General features: G+C 30.9%; 1 protein-coding gene across 5 annotated transcripts in view; it reads right to left on the bottom strand.

Annotated features, from left to right (window-relative positions):
• LOC125067601 (solute carrier family 12 member 4) overlaps nucleotides 1–14582 on the bottom strand; it is a 343127-nt gene extending 328545 nt beyond the window's left edge. For 3 of the 5 annotated variants that reach the window (XM_047676263.1, XM_047676307.1, XM_047676316.1), the window contains exons 1-2: nucleotides 14213–14563; nucleotides 7908–8228 (exon numbers count right to left, since the gene is read on the bottom strand). In XM_047676263.1, the coding sequence (XP_047532219.1) occupies nucleotides 7908–8028 (121 nt within the window). In that variant the 5' untranslated portion in view covers nucleotides 8029–8228; nucleotides 14213–14563. Of the gene's footprint in view, nucleotides 1–7907; nucleotides 8229–14079; nucleotides 14187–14212 lie in introns of those variants that run through there. The other 2 variants (XM_047676273.1, XM_047676281.1) reach the window with 2 other exon arrangements.
• Between the last annotated feature and the right edge of the window lie 9104 nt (nucleotides 14583–23686).

The following is a 23686-nucleotide window of genomic DNA, read 5'->3' as shown; positions in this document are numbered from 1 at the left end:
ACGTCCGATAGAATTTTCAACATGGTAGATTTAGTCTAGCAATGTAGAGTACGTTACAAGATTAGGAAACTATGTATCTAAAAATAATACTTTCTATGCGCGCAAACTGTTTACATTCAGTTGTAAAGTGTTTCGACTAAAATACACAATATGAAAGGCTAATATTTAATAAACTTAACTGAGGTATATTCAGAGATTTTAATGTATTTATTCAGACACGTTTGAATACCACACAATTTCGTTATTTATTTACGTTTCATTAAGATGTTATGTCCATTGTGCCTGTAGTTACATTGGCTCACTCACCCTTCACCCCGGAACACACCAATACTGAGTACTGTTGTTTGGCGGTAGAATATCTAATGCGTGGGTGGGCTTGCACAAAGCCCTACCTACCACCAAGAAAAAGTTTTAGTTGTTTGTTTTTTTTTAAAGAAGGGGGGGGGGGGTATAATCAGATTATATTCCAATAAAAAAGTTATTCCTGATACATATAAGATATAAATTATGTTTATATCACATAATTTTCTTTATCGATAAATTGAACCCGTCGTTAGTATGTAATATATGTCGTATGCAGTCTGTATCTGGTTTTAAACTCGCTTTTGTCATGTCTGAATCGATTCGTTTATTTAAAGATCAATTTAAAGATATAAAAATTATAATTTGTTGTTGCAATTTGAATCCGTATTTTGTCCTTTCGAAGCGTATCAAGAATTGCATGAACGAATATATATAGTTGCATAGCCTGTGGGAATACTTGCATGAAATGTGATCTCGACTTTGTGCGCGGATACTTTGAATATGATATACTTTCCAACCATTCGAATATGAGTAATTTTACCGAGTGACTATAAAACTATTATAGAAATGTGCCTGATGTGTGTAAAAATGTTTAAAATTCTCTAGGTTTCGATTACCCTAAGATATTTACACCTTTGTGCATGCCCGTCTGGGTAGGTACCACCCACTCATCAGATATTCTACAGCCAAAAAGCATACTGCTTTCAGTATTGTTGTGTTCCCGTTTGAAGGGTGAGTGAGCCAGTGTAACTACAGGCACAAGGTTGACTTAAGTTAGTTCTCAAGGTTGGTGGTGCATTGGCGATGTAAGGAATGGTTAATATTTCTTATAGCACCATCGCCTGTGGGCGAAGGTGACCGCTTACCATCAGGTGGTCCGTTTGCTCGTCCGCCAAACGATAACATAAAAAATATACCGAATAAAAATCTAATGGAAAATAATTTATTACATACGTATTTACTTTTATTCTGTTATATATCTCTAAAAACAATCAAAACGAAATTTTATTACAAAGTGGACGACAAAATGTTACCTGTAGAAAACATTTATTTTAATTATCTATCCTATCATCAAAATGAAAAAATAAGTTCGTTATTCACTTAAAGCTGTACTAAAGGCGTAATATCCTGTACCGTTTTAATTAAAACCTTGCGAATGTTCGAACTTCTACAATATAGTTCGATTCAACTATTTTTGCTTTCAATATTGCATTAAATATATAATTAGTCTTATATAAGTAAGGTTATCTTTTTACACATGTATATGCATTTTATATTCATTTAAAATATTGAATGCATGTTTATATTTTTTCGTATCGTATCTCAAAGATTTAAATTTAAAATGGCAAAAAAATAAGATGTGTTGTATGTAGTAAACCAACTTTTTATATATCTAACAAACTTTGTAAATGTGAATGTGAATCGTTGCGTTATGTTTCAGTTTTGCTTTCATTGGAATGAGACCTTAAGTCATAACAAGAGTAAGGCGTTGAACTACCTTGTAGAAGTATGTCATTATTAGTGTAATAAATAAAGAGAAACAAGAGAATTTACAATTTCGCTGCCCAGCAATTAATAAGTACAAGAATAAATCTAATAAGTAACTAATTAGTATCAACCTGCTCTTTTGGCTCATTATAAGATTTAAAAAAAAAACAAATGATAGGTCACTAAAAAAGTTCTTAGTATTTCCGACAGTATATCTATTTTAGTAAAAGGTTGTCATTCTTGGTAGAGTCTACATTTCATACCGATGCTTTACATAATAGGATGGAGGAGGAGTCAATCTTAAAAATATCAATTAAAAAGTGACATTTTGAATAAAAAATGTTTATATTTTATTATTAACTAGCGACTCACACCGGCTTCGCACGGGTAAAAAATATTTACCCGTGCGATAGCATAGATAGCTTTCTAACATGTTTTTTTTTTGTACAATTGCATCATTGGTTCCAGAGCTTAGAGGGGTATCTAGTTATCTACATATAAACAAACACATTTTATTTCTTTATAATATTATTATTGATTGGCAATACAATTTAGTGGGAATACAATCTAGTGAGTTATGAGTGGAATTCAAAAGTATTTGTAAGAATTTAGATTATAATAAGTGGTAGGCCTTTATACAAGCCCGACTGGGTAGGTACGCACTCATCAGATACTATGCATATTATAATAATACTTTACTTTTACTAAATAATAATAAATATTTTGTATTATTGCCAGTGTAACTACGGGAACAAAAGATATAATAAGTTAGTTTCCAAGATAGGATGTGCATTGGTAATGAGAGAAATGTTAATTATTTTTTAAAACGCCAATGTTTATAGACGATGGTGACCACACACCGTGAGGTGGACTATTCGTACCTACATATATTATAAAAAAATACAAACAAAGCGTGACAACTAACTATTTTATGGTTTATTAATCCAAAATCATGTTCTATGATTATACGATAAAATTTTAATACCAGTATAAATATTTTTTTTTATTTAACAATTATTTGGCGCCTTTGCCCGTCCGTCTACAAATATCTTACTAAAAAGTTTAAAATTACTAAGGTTTTAGATTCTGCTTAATTGAATAAACAAAAAAAAATGTAGTAGTCCCGATATAATAGACGATAGTTATATATTATTATGCAAATGTACGTAACTAACTCAAACAAGTAAGTTTCAAAATGTTAGCTAACTAGGACGTACGGTGTTACAAAGTTTTCCAGATAAAGGCGAATTTAGAAAGAATAGATTTTCGAGTTCACTAGTACCTTAATAATGCATTTAAATAAAAATATATTTATTATAAGCGATTTTATTCGATACACAATCAACTTCTAATATATAACAACGACTTCAAAAAGGAAATGAGTATTTGTTTGACATTTTTTTTTTTTGTATATTTGCGATGATTACTACGAAACGTCAGACCGATTCGTTGTATACCGTTTTTTACACGGTTTCCCAAAAAATAATTGTTATAACATAACCTTATTCTCAAAATATGAGAGAGGAAAGAATCAAAATCGAAAAATGTGTATGACGTGTGTAAAACATTTCAGTAAATTAATACAGTAATTTAAATAATTTCAAAAAGTAATCGACTCCTAAAATCTGATTTAAAATTTTATTCTTTTAAATTTAATGATTTATCAAATTTTATAAGTTGACAAGAATATAACGTTAATTTAAATTAAATATATTCACTATTCATGCTAATTGACAACACAATTTCAATCACACTGGTGTTCAATGACAGGAATGTGATTACGAGATTAATGAGCCAATAAAATTATCCAGAATTTGTCCAAGTAATCAATGACCGAAATAGTATCGTGATTGCTATTTCAATCCTTAAATAGAAGTAAATTAAAGTCTATGTATCTGTCCGCCTGTTTGTGCGCTTACTTTAGTTATACTGTTGCGTTATGAAAAAAATGATAGTGAAGTTTTATGGCGCGCGAACAGGGTGGCATGAAACTACATGATGAAGTCGTTCGCTAAATCGCCAATTAAGTGTCAAGCCGTTAAAAATGGACAACTTCACGCCTTATTTGTGATGTTTTAATTTGTGTGTGAGGATTATAGCCGTGGTGAAAATAGAAGAAATTTTATTTATGTTAATTATTATTATAACAGAAGTATTATCGTTTTATTGTTATTAATTATTATTTGTATACAGTTAAAAAAAATTACGACGCGGATGAAGAAATTTTCATGCGCGTACATGAGTACACGCGCCTTTTAATTTTAAGTGAGTTTTTGAATTGTATTTTGAAAATATATCATAAAATCTTAAGAATTGTCATTATTGATTTGTTAACTTTCTGACTGGATGTATTATATAAATTAATGTGTACCTTATTTATATACTTAACGACTATGTAATAGGTGAAAACGAGTACTGTTCAGACACTTGCTGATTCTTCACAATAGAGTCACTTCACAGCATCGCCGCTTTCACGCGTAGTTATTTTTTTCTACTTATAAATAAGAAGATTTTTTTATATTTTGTAATACCTAAGTGAACAAACTACCAAATAAATATACATAAAACTTATACCAGAAGAGGCAGCGCTTTTCGGAGAGGATTTTAGTATTATTATTTAAGTAGTCGCGTTTTTACGTGTTTTAAATTTAGACAATTGACGTGGTAAGTCATATAATAAAAAAAAAAATTAATATTTAACAGTTTTTATAGTCTCTCTTTAGCTATAGCTGTATCTCCTAACTCAGACAGTATCTCACCCTTTGAGGAAAAGGTTTGGAGCTTATTCCACCACGCTGCTCCAAAGCGGTTTGGAGATGCGTATATGGAAAAAAATCGTTAAAATTGAACATACAGTTTTCCTCACGATGATTTCCTTGTTTGTAGAAATGGAAATTCAGTGGATCTTGCCTGGGATTGAACCCGTAATCATCAGTTAAGATCTCGTCTCATATAGCTCAGATGCTAGTCCTTTAAATGTTCATTACATACAACAATATATTTTAAGAAATTAATAATGTTATCTAACTAAAAGCATGTTAAAAATATAGAATCTCCAAAATATTAATATTATAGTATAATTTAAAGCAAAACACGTGATAGCATTGAATTTATATACATAAATAAATAAACATAAGCAGCCCGTAAATGTCCCACTGCTGGGATAAAGGCCTCCTCTCCCTTTGAGGAGAAGGTTTGGAGCATATTCCACCACGCTGCTCCAATGCGGGTTGGCGGAATACACATGTGGCTGAATTTCGTTGAAATTAGACACATGCAGGTTTCCTCACGATGTTTTCCTTCACCGCCGAGCACGAGATGAATTATAAACACAAATTAAGCATATGAAATTTCAGTGGTGCCTGCCTGGGTTTGAACCCGAAATCATCGGTTAAGATGCACGCGTTCTTACCACTGGGCCATCTCGGCTCTCATTTATATAAGACTCTTAATAAAGGGTTTTACAGTTCTATACAGGCCGACCCAAATTCAATTCACTCGTGACATTTAAATTGTATGAATGAAAGGACTCCTTATTAAGATAGATTTAAGGTTTTGTCTTATTTAATAATCCTATAATATTTACTTATATTGCTTTGCCGGTAGGCAAATAATTTTAGGATTTTTCGTTAACTATATATTAGCAAAACCGGATGACCTCCTTTTAGGATTGTTTTAGGATTACCCTGTCTGAAAATCAAAATCAAAATACACCTACTTCATTCAAATCGGGTCTTACGACTACTATTTAGTTGTCATTTTACAGGCTTAAATTCACTATCAAGCTTCCACCGTTACGGAATATTGATTCTATCGAGAAGAAACAGTACAGAACACAATAGTTGCCATAATATGTGTATGTACCCTGTATGACCTTCAACACGAATATTAACACCAAGTTCTTTTATTATTTATATAATCCTGTACGTGTTTCTCTCGCGTGATGTGGGAAGGTATGTGGGACTCACCGGTGCTGAGAACGCCTGATGCGTCCCAGCTTACCTACCAAAAGCCAGCGGTACCAAGTCCGTCACATCGGATCGCTTACGCATGGTACCGTGACGCCCCGAAATATAATCCTGTAATCTGCCTTATTTGTTTTTTTTTTACATATGTTTAAAATTTAGATATAGAGGCAAATTTAAAATGTTTTGCGATTTTTTATTATAGTATCGAATACCCTGCCCTAAGAAAGATGTACTAACTTTGTGAGGTTGAAAGCTTGGTGTGTGTGTATCTTTAAGGTGAACCGTTGAATTCAATTGAAGTTTATGTGCTGGAACATCATATAACGGTACTTGGTGATAGGGCTTTAGGCAAGAGACATAACATCTTCCTTCTTTCGGTTGGTCGCCATCGGTTGGTGGCGCATCGGCGATGTAAGGAATGGTTAATATTACAGCGCTTTTGTCTTTGGGCCATTCGGTCAACGTTGATTTGTATATACTTCTTGTCGATGTAGTTAATTCTTATGTTAATCAAGACACAATCCGTTATTTTCAAGTACGTTAATGTAACTCCTTACAAAATATATAATCTTTTGAAGTGATAACTTTTTATGGGAGAGTAAACCGTTACGTAACGCGTTACGGCGCTAGTCTCTCGGACTTCCCTTCCTCTTAAACATTCTTAGTTACAATTCTCGAATACGGACATTAGAATTTTGTGTATGTACATAGAAAAGAAAAAAATATTATATAATATCATATATTTTTTAATAAACAACCTTTCCTTACATTATTATTACTATTACTGTACGTCCCGTGACGCACACTACACACATACGTGTTTTGTATTAAAACACGTATGTGTGTAGACACATATAGGCATATCGTAAGTGTGTTCATGAATTCCAAATGTACATTTAATTAAAAATACTTCGGAATATATTCTCAAATTATTATTAATTAAAGATAACGTGCATATCACGAATGAATCATTCATTAAGCGACAATTAATACTATATTAATATAAGGCGATGTTATATCAATATCAGTAGGACACTACACAGCAATGATTAATATTTGCCATCCGCATATCAAACATCAATCGGTATTGGAGCACTCGTGTAATGAGCGTTGTAACGCGGTTTAATTGAAATGTACATAACGTACATAATACAAGTTTGAATATATTGTTCATTTTTAATTTAGTTAATAGTTTTTTTCTTTAAATAAAACAATTGATAATTGTATCCTTGTTAAAAAAAAAAAAATTTTTTTTGTTTATCAAAAATGTAGTTTAATGGCACAGACATAAAGGATAGATTTTAATAATTATATTATTCTATATAATATTTGAGATAATATTGTATTGAAATAGAATAATGATTAGCAAAAAAAATATATGATAGCTTCACCGAACATGGTTTTTTTATGAATAATTAAAACGCTATCCGACTTCTACGTAAAGTTTTATTATTACAATCTGTCAAGAAACTAGAAGGATGTTGCTGAATTTAAGCTGATGAGCCCAAGCCCTGATATGCACCACTGAATTTCCATATGCTTAATTTGCGTTTATAATAGATGATCATGATCGACGATGAACGAAAACATCGTGACGAAAACTGTAAGTACCGGATGCAAATCTGACACATGTCACCAAGCTGCCGAAGCTTGGTGGAGTATGCTCCAGACCTTTTTCTCAAAAGGATAAGAGGCCTCAGCCTAGCATTGGGACATTTACAAGCTGTTATTTTAATTTCATACTTCACGCTATTGACAGAGCATACAAACTTTTCGCATTTATACTTTACGCTAACGATATTATACAATATCAATTAAAAAATATTTTACGACGAATTTACGACGTACGGTTGACTTAAAGATATTTTTATATGTTATTATATTTTCCTAATGTATTATTTTTTATTTTTAATAGTCCTTTAGAACTTATATTATAAGAGACTCAGATAGATTATGAAAATTTTACATTATAATAATTGAAGCGGTGATTCTATTTTTTATCTGTGCTGTACAAATTGGCAATTAATCCGTCAGCAATCGCGTAATTTAAAAAAAAATAGATTAGTTTTTTTTAACAATGTAAAGATAGTCTTTTTATAATTAATTTATATTTTTACAAATAAAAACGTGTGATAATGATCAGCTTACCTGAATCTGGAAGCAACTTCCCTTTCAGCTCCACATCGCTCTCAGCGGAGGTAGCGCCATAATTTTTAAACGTCTTCCCCGAAGGCTCCTCAAACTTCGTCACCTTGAAGCGTTCAGACATTTTCACTTTCTTGTATCACTTCACACTTATATCTTTAGGAAACTTATAGTTGCACTTATCTAATATGATATAGTTATATTATAAACACAGATATTTTTTGATTTCACTTTGATACGTTTACACTAAGATATGTTTTTGATATGATTGTTTAAATGTAGTTTTTAACGTCTCTGTTTACTTACATCTTCTACAACCTCATCCTAAATATATTACAGACAAAAAAAAACTTGAATTCTGTTTATAATTAGTAACAGCAGTCTTATTTTTTTTTTACTTTAGTTTTTTGTAATATTTGTTCTAGTCGAAAATGTCTTAATATCTAAAATAGAAGTGCGATTCTTACAGTTCAAAATTATGTTTCCGCTAAATATTAATTTACGAAATGTTACTATTATAAAAAATAAAAAATAATATTACCGCGAAAAATTATTTGACAAAAACCGTTAAAAAATCATAATTAAATTAATAAATACAACGATAGACAACGTTATATTTCAAAAGCAAGTTCACGTATATATTTATTATATACGTGAACATATATTATTGGTATCTAATTCAACATAAAAAACTTAAAAGGTAACAAACTATTATGGAATTGATTTCTGATTGTAAGTCTGTTCAGATTGTTCGAATCGCTTGCAGATGTTAGACTAATATCTCAAGCGTGTGAACGTGATTTTTTTGTATCTTAACCGGTTATAAGTCAAAACACTTTTAACTGTATTTCATGAGTTGCTCGCCGTTAAAAACATTCACAAAAGGTTTACATTAAAACTTTCAAGAGAATCTCCTTTGTTTCAAGTCGTAAAAAAATATTGTAATTAAGTTTAATATATTTTAAACTAAATAATAATTTGTAATATGTCGTAAAAATAAATCACTTGAATAGACTCGTGACACGTTTATTTACATTGTTGTTATTTTAGACAATAACTATTAACCTAATAGTAAATAAGAGCAATTAATATGTGAAATTGTATTAAAATTTCGTTGTTGATTACTTTGTAATATTTTTCAGTAAAAAGATTCATTACAATTTTAGACATATAAAACCTTTATATTTAGACCTGTTTGGTTTGACGTTGACGAGGGTAAAAGAATATAAAAATTTCTCTGTACCGATACGATGTTACTTTTGATGACTGAAACTGAAGCCGCGTCTAAAAGTTAAGAGTTGTTTCTTGAAGCATTTAATAAATTGCCTGAAGTTATTGTATGATATTAAATAAATATTAGTAAGATAATATGCTTTAAAGATAAAATATAAAATAAGTGATAATCACCTTGAAAGTGTCATAGACTAATAATAATTATCCGTCCCGTCCTCGTACATGTAAAATTCATCAAAAAAAAAAATACGACAACAAATTCCCTTGAAGTTGAAATTTGCAAAAATTCTTTCATTGTGAGAGTTAAGTAACTATGCTAAATTTCAAGTAAAGCGGAACTAGAATTTCAGGGATCTCGTGACGAGTCAGTCAGTGGTATTTCGTTTATATATAAAGATATATATTAGTACGGTCTATATTCCATAACGATAATATTTTTGCAAATGCAATCTCAATATTAATGAACTTTTTTGGAACATCAATAACTGTTATTGACATAACTCATATGTAGTTTAATAAGCTAGCCATCAGATAGACGATCAGTAATACTTTCATTTCTTTTCAATTTATCAATATATCTTGTATTAAATTATTTATATGCAACGTACAAAATGACGAACCGGCAGTTGTTTTTTTTATTTCAGACGCTGAGCAGAGTTGCATTATTAACAACCGAATGAAAATCGAGGCGGACCCGAAGCATCAACAAGTACTTTTAAACATTAATTAATTAAGTAACTAAATTAATATAAAAAGGAAAAAAACGTTCGTGAAATATTTAGTAGAATTCTGAGAATTATAACATGCTAGCTTCGCTAGAAGAAAATATTTTTTTTTTTAATAATGGTTTCTCAAAATAACTATTAAGTCGCTATTTATTTAGTAAGAGTCTACCGAAAAGTCTACTCTTTTCCACAATTTGAATAAGATAAGTATATACATTAAGCACATTATTGTTGTGTAGTATTACGAAGTCTGTTATAATTAAACTGAAATCACTATTATATAAATAATATGTAAATTGTGTTCAATAAAAAATATATATTGCCTATTTCATTTTTTCTTTCACTTTAAAGTTATTTAAACTTTTTACAAATAATTATTTTGAAAAAAAAAATTATATTTGAGTCCTATATATGATTTGATCGTTAGTGCGTTTGTAATAAAAAACATTTGTTTCAATGATACGTTGCTATGTTTGAATCCGATAGAAAAAGTTTGGAGCACAAGTAAGAATTGAACTAGCGCGTAGAGAGATTGAAGTTGCTCAAGTCAAGCTCTAACTAGCGCAAATTCTAGTCGTCAATCATTCGTGCTCGTAGTGTTCTGAAGAAGACTTCCACGAACAATTCATATTAAATTGGTTTATACATTATATTGAAAAAATCTGTAGACCAGTCATTAGACTTGACTTGACAACTTGGATATACCCGCATAAGGTCGAGATAATTTCTATGCAGTTATTATAATTTTGGATTAATAAATCATAAAATAGTTAACGCTTTGTTTGTATAAATATTACGCAAGTTTATATGTGTAGCGCACTGTAAGCATTCATTTGAAGATATAAATTAATATATATTGCACAAAATGTATCTGTATGAATATCTTGAGTACTCTTACGTCATTGATATCGACATGGAGCTCATAAATAATTCTATAAATATCGAGTGACAATCGGCGTATACTGAAACGATCTAGTACGGACAGACAAATGACAAGCAATTGATATGTATTGGAAATCAGGGACGATGATTTAACTGAGGTTGTTGAAACTGAGCTGCGTTCGAACGCAGTGTACAAAAACAATTGACAATTAATCGATTAATTGTGAACAATTACCGATTTTTTTCGAAATCGACTGTATAAAAGACGGTACAGATAAAATCGGTTGAGTAACTTTTTCATTTCGAATAAAGGTTTATAGCTTTATAGACCATTTTATCCTGCATTATGGTGATGCAAATGTGTGTTCTAGGAGTCTAGCTGAATAAGGAATATTTTGATTTTTACTAAAAATAACGGTTGAAGAAGACTTTTGCACCAAACCCAAATTTGTTATGTTAGAGTTTGATTGTTTTAATATTAAAGAGCATATCCATAACTTTTTTTAATATTCATTTTTATTGGCAGACAAATGAGCGTAGTTATAAATTATTGCTTTCCACAAAAACACATAATGTTTTGTTTATAAAATAGTAGCAATGTGAGTTTTCATGAATCACTTTTTTCTTTATTGTTCACTCCATTTGTGCGTACAGCTTATGTTAGGATTGGGAATGACAATAGCCCTAGGATCAGTATCTATTCTGCGACGTCCACATTGTTGGTGACTAAGCTAATGAGCGTAATGTTTGAAATAGTAATGTTAAAAATAATCTATTAAAAATAAAATTCGTTAAGGATAATCCGCTAAGCATCGATGTACTTATATAAATACGAATCATTGTTGATAGATACTAAAAACTGGCATATGCAAAAAGTTGACGAGTAGATAAAACATTAATATTGTATGCATAGGTACCGGTTCCGTTTTAAACGATAATATTGATATCTCTTTCTCACGTATGGCATTGATAAGGATCACGATTAACAGTTGTAGGATTTACATAGTGCTGATATCCTGACCGTTTTAAGTCGTTGCGGTTATGTTAAACGGAGAATATGCAACGTTGTAGGATTAAATTGCACAAATGTGTGCGCAAACTAAAAAAAGGTACAAAAAATGAAACAAATGAAGAGAGTTCACATGCTTAGTCAACTGTTTTTCGTGCGTTACGAGGCACAGTGCTGTATCACTATATAAACGACCAAATACTCAGAATTTTTTGACAAAAAAAAACTAGTAACTTTGGCATATAAAGCCTTATTACCTATATATCGCTTAGAAAAGCCCAATAACTTTTTATCGTCCGGACCTGGGGTTTGAACCTAGAACCTCGGGATCTGCGGTCATACATCTAGACACTACACCAACGAGGCCGTCAAAGTGAGTCATAATTTTCCCCTGTTTCGTCGATTAACTTACAACTTTACTGAATTCTCAAACTCGTGTGCTTCCCTAACTTTTAAAATGAAAAGCGTACGATCAAGTTTTAATTACGTTATATTTTTTTTGGGTTTCGGTATTTAATTACGTCATTAAACGATTAGGGGAAATCCCTTACAACTGAATAGTTTTACGTTATAAGAAAATAATCTTTCGGAAACATTGATTGCTCCAGTTATCGCTTTATGTCAACAATTTACTTTTGTACGAACCAGAGTGTGTTCAATATCTCTTAAACTGATTAGAAATATAATCAATTATATCAATAGTCAGATGCGTTGCGCATTTTCTAATGCCATTCAGTGCATCAGCCTACTTAGCTCGATCAATGTTTACATTACGCTCATATTACAGAAACGACATAACATACTAAACATAAGTAGAATTTATTAATGTATATCATTTTTAAAAATAGAACGCAATCAATATTCGGTTAATTCGGATTTTTATTTTTTAAACGTATACCTATTAACCTCATAAATAATCTGATTACGAAATTACCTACGAATAATTTTGAGAACAAGATATTTATATAAAATAGTATACAAGTTGGTCTCAATTAAGCACGTACTAATTACAGGCTAGAATTTCGAGCACCGAGACTCGAAATTCACGCAAAATACCCGATAGTCCGGTATTCTGAAATACCGCGAACTGTTCAATATTCGGAGGTTACATTGAATATTCAGGTCTTTAACTAAATATAGTATAGGAAACACCTGTAATGTTAATTAGAAAAAAGGAATAAAATAATATTGTTTGTTGTCCACGCTCCAGAGCTGGTTCGGCTTCTAAATTCTAGTACGACCTGCTAAATTATTATAATGATGTCAAATTCATTATCGTTAACGAGAACGGTTTCATACGTCAAGTGAGTTCTCGACGTGTTCATAAAAACGTCAGGTATTTTTTTTTTTAATAAAAGAAATAAACGAAGGCTGCTGAAAATCCTGGTCTAATTTTGATTAAAGGTTGTATTAATTTTATTTGCGCTTATTATAATATCAAATTATATGTAATTCAAATCCACATATATCTATATATGCACATAAATTTTCTATCGCTCAAACTTTAGACAAAATAATCCCCGCTTAATTTCTTAAATAGATTTTTGTCTGTTTAAGTATTTAATTTTCCAAACCTATTTTATTTATTTACTTTGACTATCAATAAGCAAGTGTAATGCTTCTACTTTGAATAAATTCATTTAAATATATATTTTAAATATTTTCTAAAGAAATTCGAAAATACTAATAAAAACAAATATATATATATATATATATTTTAATGTTGCAAATAAATGGAATAGGAATGATACGTTTCTACGATCACAACTTAAGCCATGAAATATTAAAAAAAAAAACCAATGATATTATAACGCTAATGCTAAGCAATGTTTATTCAAATAACAACAACTTAAAAACGGTTATTCGTTATTAAAATGTGAAACTTATAGCTTACAGCCCTGACCTTCATCAACACATATATGTATTTATTTGTCCTAACAAGTCCTTCCGACGATGTTGTAACATAATTTATTGCATATGATATCATCAAAAACTCACTACGGATGTAAACGATAACATAAACGTTATTTTAAATGTCCCAATCAAAGTTCATACTACGATATCTGTTTGTCTACATCTAAACCTTCTTGAATTTATCATTTTTATGTGACATAAAATTGTGTAACGTAAATCGTATTAACACGACAGATTTATCGAAATATGAAACCGACGTCGATTCGAAGTTCGTTATCATACACTCAGCAGCTGGTCTGTATCAGTAACGCAAACGCATAACAATTCATTTCATTGTTATTTATGTTTTCACCTTGAATAACCGCTAATGTTTTTAATAGGTAAACAGAATTCAAGAGTTTAATAAACAAACCTGGTAGGAAATATGACACAGCGCAATACTGCGATCGCAACATATACCGCTAACAATTCAGCCGATGATCAACATAATTTAAAACTTATGAATGAAAGTAACCGTTCGTATATTTACATTTAACGTCCTTTACCTGGGCCTATATGATTACAGCAGGCTTAGCGTATCTAATCTGGTTAGTTGCACTTCTTACGTCACTACAAAGTCGCGCGTGCCGCGAAAAAAGTTCAACAAACTTAACCTTAAATAAAAACTATTTTATCAATCGATCGCAGATCGAATGCATCGTTTGTTTACACGAAACGCACTACGCAACGCGTAGTAAATTTGTTTTAATTCACTATTTCAGAAACAAATCAGGGGATCTGGAAGAACTGAACATACACAACTGTTGATTGGGAAGTTGTTTTGTATTTTTCAGTAATGTTTGCGCGAGTTTCGGTCGGCGAGGAAGCCGAGGAGACGCGAGCAACGCGCGACGGCCCGGACTCGTCTGATGGGGGAACGCGCCGGCTCTCTGCGCACACTGTATACAAGTGTACGCTAACATGTTGCTGCTGATTCGGTTCTGCTATTGCAGGAGCGGTTTTGCATCTGATCATCTGAAATCATTGTGGATGTTTACAAGTGACCTATTTCAGTTTTCCTCAAGCGATCACTTACTTTAATTTATTGTTTGCTTTATATTATGTTGCCTTTCTATTTTTAATATTACTTATACTAATAACGTTCACATAAACCGAGTATATTTTTTCTCAAATAAGAAAACAAAGTACTTTTACTAAAAATAGTATACCAATGTTAATACCTACGTTACATTCTTTGTATAGGTACTCGTATATGGTAATCACTAATTACCTGATTCGATAAAATATTCATAATATGTACGAGACGTATATTATTTTATAAAGGTAACGCTAAGTTTATTTGTTTACTCGAAACTACTGTTATCTGAATTTTAACTCTCGATTAACTGACAGATTAATTAATTTCCTAAGTAAGAACTAAATTATGCAGTGCAAACTTATTTTATAGCTGTAATTATTTAATAAGTTGCCAAATTACATCAATCAATACAAAGACTTCATTTGTTTTAAAAAATTAAAGCACTGATTGATTACTGTATGTTACTTTAATTATCTTAAAAGAATTTTAAGAATATGGTACTTCAGTAATGCGTTAAATTCTTAAACAAAGAATTTTATTGTAAATTATTGAAATTTGGAAATATTATTTGTAATAGTAAATTTACGAGATATTCTTTATGACATTTTAATAAATTAAAATTACGTCTGATATTATGCGTATTTTTTTCTGTTTATAGATATATTCACTCATACATATATGACATTTGCATACCATTTTATGGTTGTTGTGGCAGGTTATGGTTTTAAAATATAATTGTACCTACAACTTTGCAAATAAATAATTTCAATTTGAAAAAAAAAACTAACTTTGACTCAACTTTATTCCCCGAAGGCCACCTAATGGTTGCGATCCTAATCACGCATTACCCCCTTTATATACAAAAGTGATGATACTTTTTGTAATTCTTATTAACATACATATAATTCAATACGGTTTCATCTACAATGAACTTGGGGGTAGAGCTTTGTGCCAACCTCTCTGGCCACTTATAATATATTCTACCGCCAAACAGTAATACCGAGTATTGTTGTGTTGCGATTTGAAGGGTGTATAAACCCTTCCAGTTGGTGTGTGTGCCCCTGTAACAAAAGGTTTTGATAGGGTATTGACGATATCAGAGATAATTAATATTTTCCCGGTATCTAAAAAATAATACTCTCGTATTTTGTACGAATTTCCATAAAGTATATATTAAATAATAAATAATTATTGCGCTCTTAAAATATGCGAATTAAATAATAAAGAATAAAGTCTTTATTATAATATTATTACATAGTTAATTTACAATTAAATTTACAATGCCTATAAATTATAACTCTATTTTAATCTGTATGCTTAAGGCAATAATAATAGCGACTGATTTCCATATAACTTTATAGACATTTGGAATTATAGCGACTAGACCTTCGTTCCCATGCTCAAAGAAAGTATTTTCCTAAATTTTGAACTTTGCAATAAACTTTTAACTCGCTCCAAGCTGGACTCACAAAATTTTCAATTTTCAACTTCAACCAATCAATTTATTCGAGGTACTGTATATGTAAAACTATTACGACATATGAATTTACTAGCGGTAAGTCTTAAAACTTTATACCCATATTTAGAAGAGAATTTCTGCCGATATAATGAGATTTCAATAGATCAAAGGACGTCGTAGTAACTTCATTTATTAAGCTGAATCACCAATGCAGCTTAACCGAAGACCGGAGATAAATCACATAATACACGGAGTGCATTAGTATACTGCACCCAGGCACTGGTTTTTTCCTAGAGTATATATACGCCAGTTGACCGAAAAATATTTTACTAAATATGCCTCGCCTGAATGTCAATATCCGTTAAAAAACAGAACTGAACAATACAAATATTGATCGTATCAATATTGCGACAAGATTTTCATTCAAAAACAATTTCTAAAAATCGATCTATACGCGATTTAGTCCGTACCCACAGTCAACGCTCCATTCGAAGCTGTCAGAAACAAAATTCATCTAGTTTTTATGCAGTGCTATTTATTGCTGAACGGAATTTAATCAAAAATTACTAAGGTTTCGTAAATTGTTATTTGTTATAATATGCGCCATTATATCTGTCAAAAACTGGAGAATAATAACACTTAACAGTAGAATAACTGATATTAATGTACTTCAGATTTTAAAAATCCCTACCTATAATAAAAATATTATCTAAATATAATATACTTACATTTATTAAAAATATACATTGCGGTCGAGACATCTCGTTCAGAACAAAAATAACCTAGAGACCACTGCTGATTGGTCTACACCCATTCTGATATAACTTTTTATAAACTAAATACATACACACTGCAATAATATATGACCACATCAAATTATACATAAGCCGTAATCTTGAAATACTGTTCGAAGTGCAACCCCATCTCCTTGACCGGCATTCGCCGAACTTGATCTAGATTCAGTTAAAGGTTAATTGAGAAACTAACCCTACCCTTGGTTATTGAGTTTACAAAGCTTCTTAAACACTTTTCATCTGAGGTAAAAATACCTAAATTAACAAATGATATTTAAAACACACTCGCTAACATGGAATTGGGCTGATCTTGTCTTCAGGCGCCTTGATTGCCGATGGACCCGACACATGCTAGAGTGGAGATGACGTTTAGGCAAACCGATGACCCGATGACCTTAAAAAAGGTAGCAGGTGCGGGTTACCCTATGCGGGCTAGCCAATATGATGGTTGGCATTCTATGAGCCTCCCCCGGCTTTCGTTTCGTTTTCGGCAAAAGGCTAAAATAAAACCAAAAAACGAAAATCTGGTTTTCCGAATTTAGACACTTCAAGCTGTAACTTTTCAAATAATATAAAGAGATAACGATAAATAATCTAAATTGCCTCATAGGAAATGGTCACCTCTTGTAAATATTGTCTCACTCACCTTTGAAGCCGAAGCACAGCGGTATAAAGAGATGTATAGAATAACTGACTAGTGTAGACTGCAAAAAAAGGACCTACTCAAAATTATATCACCGGAAAATCCATTACAACAGTAATAATATTGATCTTTTTCTTGATTTGTCATTCTATCAGGCATTGTATATACTGTGTAACGAAGAGTGACGTACGTTAGATACTTTTTGTCTCGGGAAATTCACGGGAGCGAAAATTCGGGCTAAGTACAACTAGAAAAAGTAAAGATAGCATAATAAATACTACATGAATATTTATATTGAATATTATACTACAAAATGTTATCGTAAATAACGAACGCCCAATGTTAGGTAATTGAGCGATGGTCTTGTTGATTGAACGCCGAAATTGTATTTATATAAAATAAATCTAGTTTGATATCGGAATTGAGGTCAAAAGTTACGTAAATCATTTTATCATAACATCATATTTAATAAATATCAGTTTTAATAAATGTGCTAAAGTTATGAAAATCATTGAAAATATTAAAGTATTCAGTAAAGTCGACTCTCGGTTATTCTCGGATGAAACTGTTTTTAAGTGACACTTTGTTATATATTTCAAAGATGACTCTTATATGATGCATGTACATACATTTCAGCTTAACCAACATGGGGCTTGTAGGGTAATCTATTCACGGAAAGCTGGGCACGATTTTAATCACTTTATTCGCATGTAAAAAGAGTTTATCGAAGTTTGCACCAATTTACTGCTTGCTGTAGTGCTATAAAATTTCAGTCATTTTTAAATACTTCGCCCACCATTTTTAAACAAAGTTCCCCATACTTTAATTTTCATGAGAATTTTGCGTTAAAAGAGTATATCTTGTATATCTTGTTGGGGTTTCATAGACAATGTTATTTAAATAAATACTTATTCTTAATATAGTCTATTGAATATAGATTAGTTTTTCATTTTAATCAATCAGCAATTTTTATGCTTCTATGTTGAATAAGGATTTTTATTCCAACGATTATATTGAAATTAACGTCGTCGTGTGAGGTCATGAGAATTAATAAAAATATATGAAATCCGATACTAATTTAAATGTATTTAGAGTTGAATTATAATATGAAAACTTCTTTATTTATTACTCTTTATTTCTTGGCTTAGTTACAAAATAAATAAAAATATTCTAAACGATCAGACGTTAGCGCTTGAAATTCAGATAGGTACGTTGTGAAACAATATTTTTACGTGACAAGATTTTCATTCAAAAACTTTATTAAAAATCTATCTGTATGCGATTTAGCCGTCCCCACAATCAACTTTCCATTTGAAGTTGACAGACCGATAAATCCGTTTAGTTTTTATGCAGTTTTTTAATGCTATATTTTGGTGGATGAACATATAGGCTACCTGATGGTAACTGGTCTTCTCCGCTTATAGACAATGGTGCTGTAAGAAATTTTAACCATCCCTTACATCGACAATATGCCACCAACCCTGGGAGCTAATGTTATGTTCCTGGTGCCGTAGGTTCACTAGCTTCAAACCGGAATGCAACAATCCCAATTATTGTAATCCTAAGCTATTCAGCGATGGAATATAAACATTCTCTATAACGATTTTTAATCGCCCATATTTTATACACCATTATTAATGATGATGTCCACCTGACCGATTGTGTCCTCGATGGCAATTCTCAAAGGACTCTAGACAACCACGCAGACTATATTATAACGTTCCTACAACTGTGTGGTCAAACATAAAAACCCTAAGTTCCCTTTTTTTTCTATTTGGGACACTAAAACTCGGCTTAAAAGAGTTCAGAAGAGTTCTTGTTTATTACACTTTTTCTCAGGAAATTGTAGATTTATCTTCAACAGCTTATGTTATTGGCTTGGAATGGATATAATCTTATAATATAATCTTATTGTAAATGCGAAATCGAGTGTCTGTTTGTTACGCTTAACTCCTCAACCAATATGGAAAAGGGCATAATGTACCTATAAACTTAATTAAACAACAAAATTAACTGTACAAAAACTAACTTATCTCAATGAGGAATCTTCCAGACAACCGTTAGAGTTACATTAATATAAGATACACCTGATTTATATTATTATTTTTGCACGTTCTTAAGGATATTTAACTAAAAATAACTTATAGCCAAAAGAGTTTTAACAGCTTAAAATGTGTTTAATACGACTTTTGTAAATTTAAAAGACAAGCATAACAGTTTTTTACACTTAATGTAAACGGACAAACTTGAATTCTTCTTATATTACTACTGGGGAGAAAAATTCTCAACTTACTTAAATAGTAAATACGAAAATATAGTTTTCGATTCTCCATTTTTAAGAATTCACTTGGCCAGGGATGGTCAAATTCTTATTTTACCCAGATTTACTTTTGAGTAGTGGTATGCCTCTCCAAGGTTCCGGGTTCAATTACCGGCCGAGTCGATGTAGAAAATGTTCATTAGTTTTCTATGTTGTCTTGGGTCTGGGTGTCTGTGGTACCGTCGTTACTTCTGATTTTCCATAACATAAGTGCTTTATCTACTTACATTGGGATCAGAGTGATGTATGTGATGTTGTCCAATATGTATGTATTATTTATTTATTAACCACCTACTGGGTCAATCCTATACTACCAGTGATTTCGCTTAAATACATACAAATAATATCATCAAAATCGATCCAACCGATATAAGTTCAGGTACAAACACGTACAAAAGATTTATATGTATATATTAAAATTTTATGAGACAGAAAATAAAACGAGTATCGTTTTATCTATATTTATGTTTTGTATGTTTATTCACAAGCGCAAAAGAGCATCCCGATAAAATAAAATAAGACTATGACATCAAAACGTGGAGTCTCGTAAAAACTTGGACATATTTAAATTTTATTTTTCTCATTTATTTCCAAAGAGTATTTTATTATAAATTTCAAAATACATATCACGTTTTATTTAAATGAACGAATGCTTAAAATAATTACATTAAATATGATATTTGATTAACGTAAGTTCAGTTTTATTGAGTGAATTAAATGAGTCATTAAATACATTTATTTTTGCATTGAACTGTTATAAAATACCTTGCATAATTTCAGGGATCATATCACGGGGTGGTACGGCATAAAGACATTATACGACCTACTGTTTTATTAGGATTTTCTATAATAGGAATACTAACTTATGTCACTAACTTGGTGACCTTAATGTCGTTGGAAGTCATTAACCTCAAAACAACATCGAAATAAAACTGTGTATAGGTAACGTCTTTTTATCGCTATTTTTATTTAATGGATTTTAGAGCGAGGTACTTCCATATCTTTAACGTGTGATGCTTTTGTTATCTCCGGGGCTAAGATTTGTTTAAATAACATATTTTGGGGTATTACTGTGTTTGCACATATTACTATTTGACAATCGTCTGATTTAGTAATACCTACTTCGCGAGTTTGTGCCCGTTCAATATTTTTGTATTGATATTTATGCTAATGTATTCAAAAGCATGTACACGTGTTTTTCTTCAATTCTTCACAGTTAATTTTGACCGATGACAGCTCCACCTTGTACAAATATAAATACTCTTTACTATACCACATCATAAAAAATAGGTTATATATAAAGCTAGGGAAGATGACAAAAGTCTTATTGCTAAAAAGCGACTAGTACATACATAGACCAAAAAGACAAAACTGCATGCAAGAGTATTAAATTAATTATATTATACATAAATTAGGTATATATCGTGTTTTTTTTTAATTAATCTTAGTCAGTCATCATTTCATAATTTTACGTAAAATACATACGTAATACACTAAACGTGAGTTAATCTCGCATTAGGAGTAGGTACGTAATATCCCAAGAGAACAAGCAGCTCGATCATGTAAAATATAATATACCTAATTTACATTATAATTATTTTTGTGTTCCAGCTAGAAGGGTGAGTGAGCCAGTGTAATCACAGGCACAAGGAACATCACATCTTAGTTCACAAGGTTGGTGGCGCATAGGTGATGTGAGGAATGGTTAATATTTCTTACTGCGCCTTTGTCTACGGGCGGTGGTGACCACTTACCATCAGGTGGACTATGTGCTCGTCCGCCAACCAATGCCATAAAAAAGTGCCAGTCGGTCATCTCGATAGAATCTCCATTTCGAAACGGATTTTGATTTGATTTCCGTTTGATTTTCTTGTTGAATGTGATTGTACTCGCATGAGTTCGTATTTATTTGAAACATATTCTTTTACTCTGCTAACAGTAGAAAGAGCTTGCCATCTCTTTCTATTTCTCTGTGTCTCTTTTCATTGTATACGGTTTTAAATTATTTTTTGTTACTGTTTTAAATAACATAGTTTTCATAATAATTTAATGATTCTTAATAGTTGTTAATTTATTTGATTGTGTCTGTTATTTTATATCTAAAGCAACTTAGTTAAACCGAGTGTCCCGGGAAACCTGTTTCAATATTTAACTGGAATAATTTATTTTATACACTTAGGTCTTCATGAGGCCATATTAACAAGTCGAGTTAATATATTATACGTAAAGCCGCAACCTTAGTGAAATATTATTCCTTCAATGTCATGGTTTTAATTATAATTATGTTGCGGTTTGTCGTTACACCGTGTATACTAATTATTCTGGTATACGTGTATTTATTATGATAATTTTATAACGTATTTTTATAATCGTAAATAAAAAAACAATAAATATATATTTTCCGCATCCTCGCTCGTATATAGAGACTGTTGTCAAAATTTTAATATAATTTAGTTTTTTTTTTATTGCCTTATTAGTATTAAGTTAATTTTAATTTTCTTTTTTATATGTATAGAAGAATTGATAGAGGATGTAACTACAATAAAAATATATTATAAATATACAATTTGCTGTATTGGAATCAACATGGGGTCTACTAAACCCGATAACAATATTGTCACGCCATGCGGGATATAAGATTAACAATAAGAAAACTCAGCAGGAAGGATTTAACGAGTTTATATCTGTTATAACCCTTCAAGTTCAGATGCCGCAGAATATTATAACTCTTAAATGTCCATTACCGCCGTACAGATATTTTGGCAAACTCTTGAGTCAGATTTAGATAACGAACGTTTCCATCCCTTGCACGCCTATACATGTGCATAGTACGAGTAGCCTTCTATTTAATATTTATTTCTTATCAAGAAAAAAAAATATTTTAATTTATAGATGTTAGAAAACAAACTTATTTCTTATAATAAGATCTTAATAGGTACTATATAATTATGCAAACTTACTATGCCCTTAAGCCGAAACACCGTAATACTAAGTACTGATGAATGGATGGTAACTACCTAGATAGGCTTGCAACAGCATTAACTCTAATGAAAATAAATTGATGGAGACAATTAAAACTGCAATAAATTAAAATGTACCTGTGTATATTATTTAAAAAAAAAATCTTATTTGTACAGAATGGCTAAATAATTTTAGACCAGTGCGTTATGTGTCAACTGATTACTATTTGATTTATTACATAAGTAATATTGATTATAAAAATGATTAATAAAAAACGTACCATTTTAATAAAAATCAACATAACTTTGACATACTTAGCAAAAAAATCTAAAAAAAAAATTTATTAAATTAAAAATAATATGATTAATTTTTAATATGGCAATGAGGTAATTGAATAAATATTTTAACTTGGTAATAAGTAATTTAGCTTTTAACTCGGTGGTAGGGCTTTGTGTGAGACCGCCTCGGTATGTGCCACCCACTCATTAGATATTTTACCGCGAATTGTAACTACAGGCACAAAGGACATAACATCTTAGCACCCTTAGTTAATGTTCAATCGGTGCTGACTATTTATACCACCAGGTGACATATTTTCTTGTTAAAATACCTATATATATACGTATTTACTAAAAAAATGAGGCGTTCGATAATCCTTAAAATTATGAAAAACTAACACAATATCGCATATAACTTAACATTAACAGAACTACTTACATTAAAAAAAGAAAAACAAGTTCAGATTAAATAAAAGAAGTTGAAAA

The sequence above is a fragment of the Vanessa atalanta genome, chromosome 1 (assembly GCF_905147765.1).
Source record: "Vanessa atalanta chromosome 1, ilVanAtal1.2, whole genome shotgun sequence".
Lineage (NCBI taxonomy): Eukaryota > Metazoa > Arthropoda > Insecta > Lepidoptera > Nymphalidae > Vanessa > Vanessa atalanta.
This window is presented reverse-complemented; position numbering and strand designations above follow the sequence as displayed.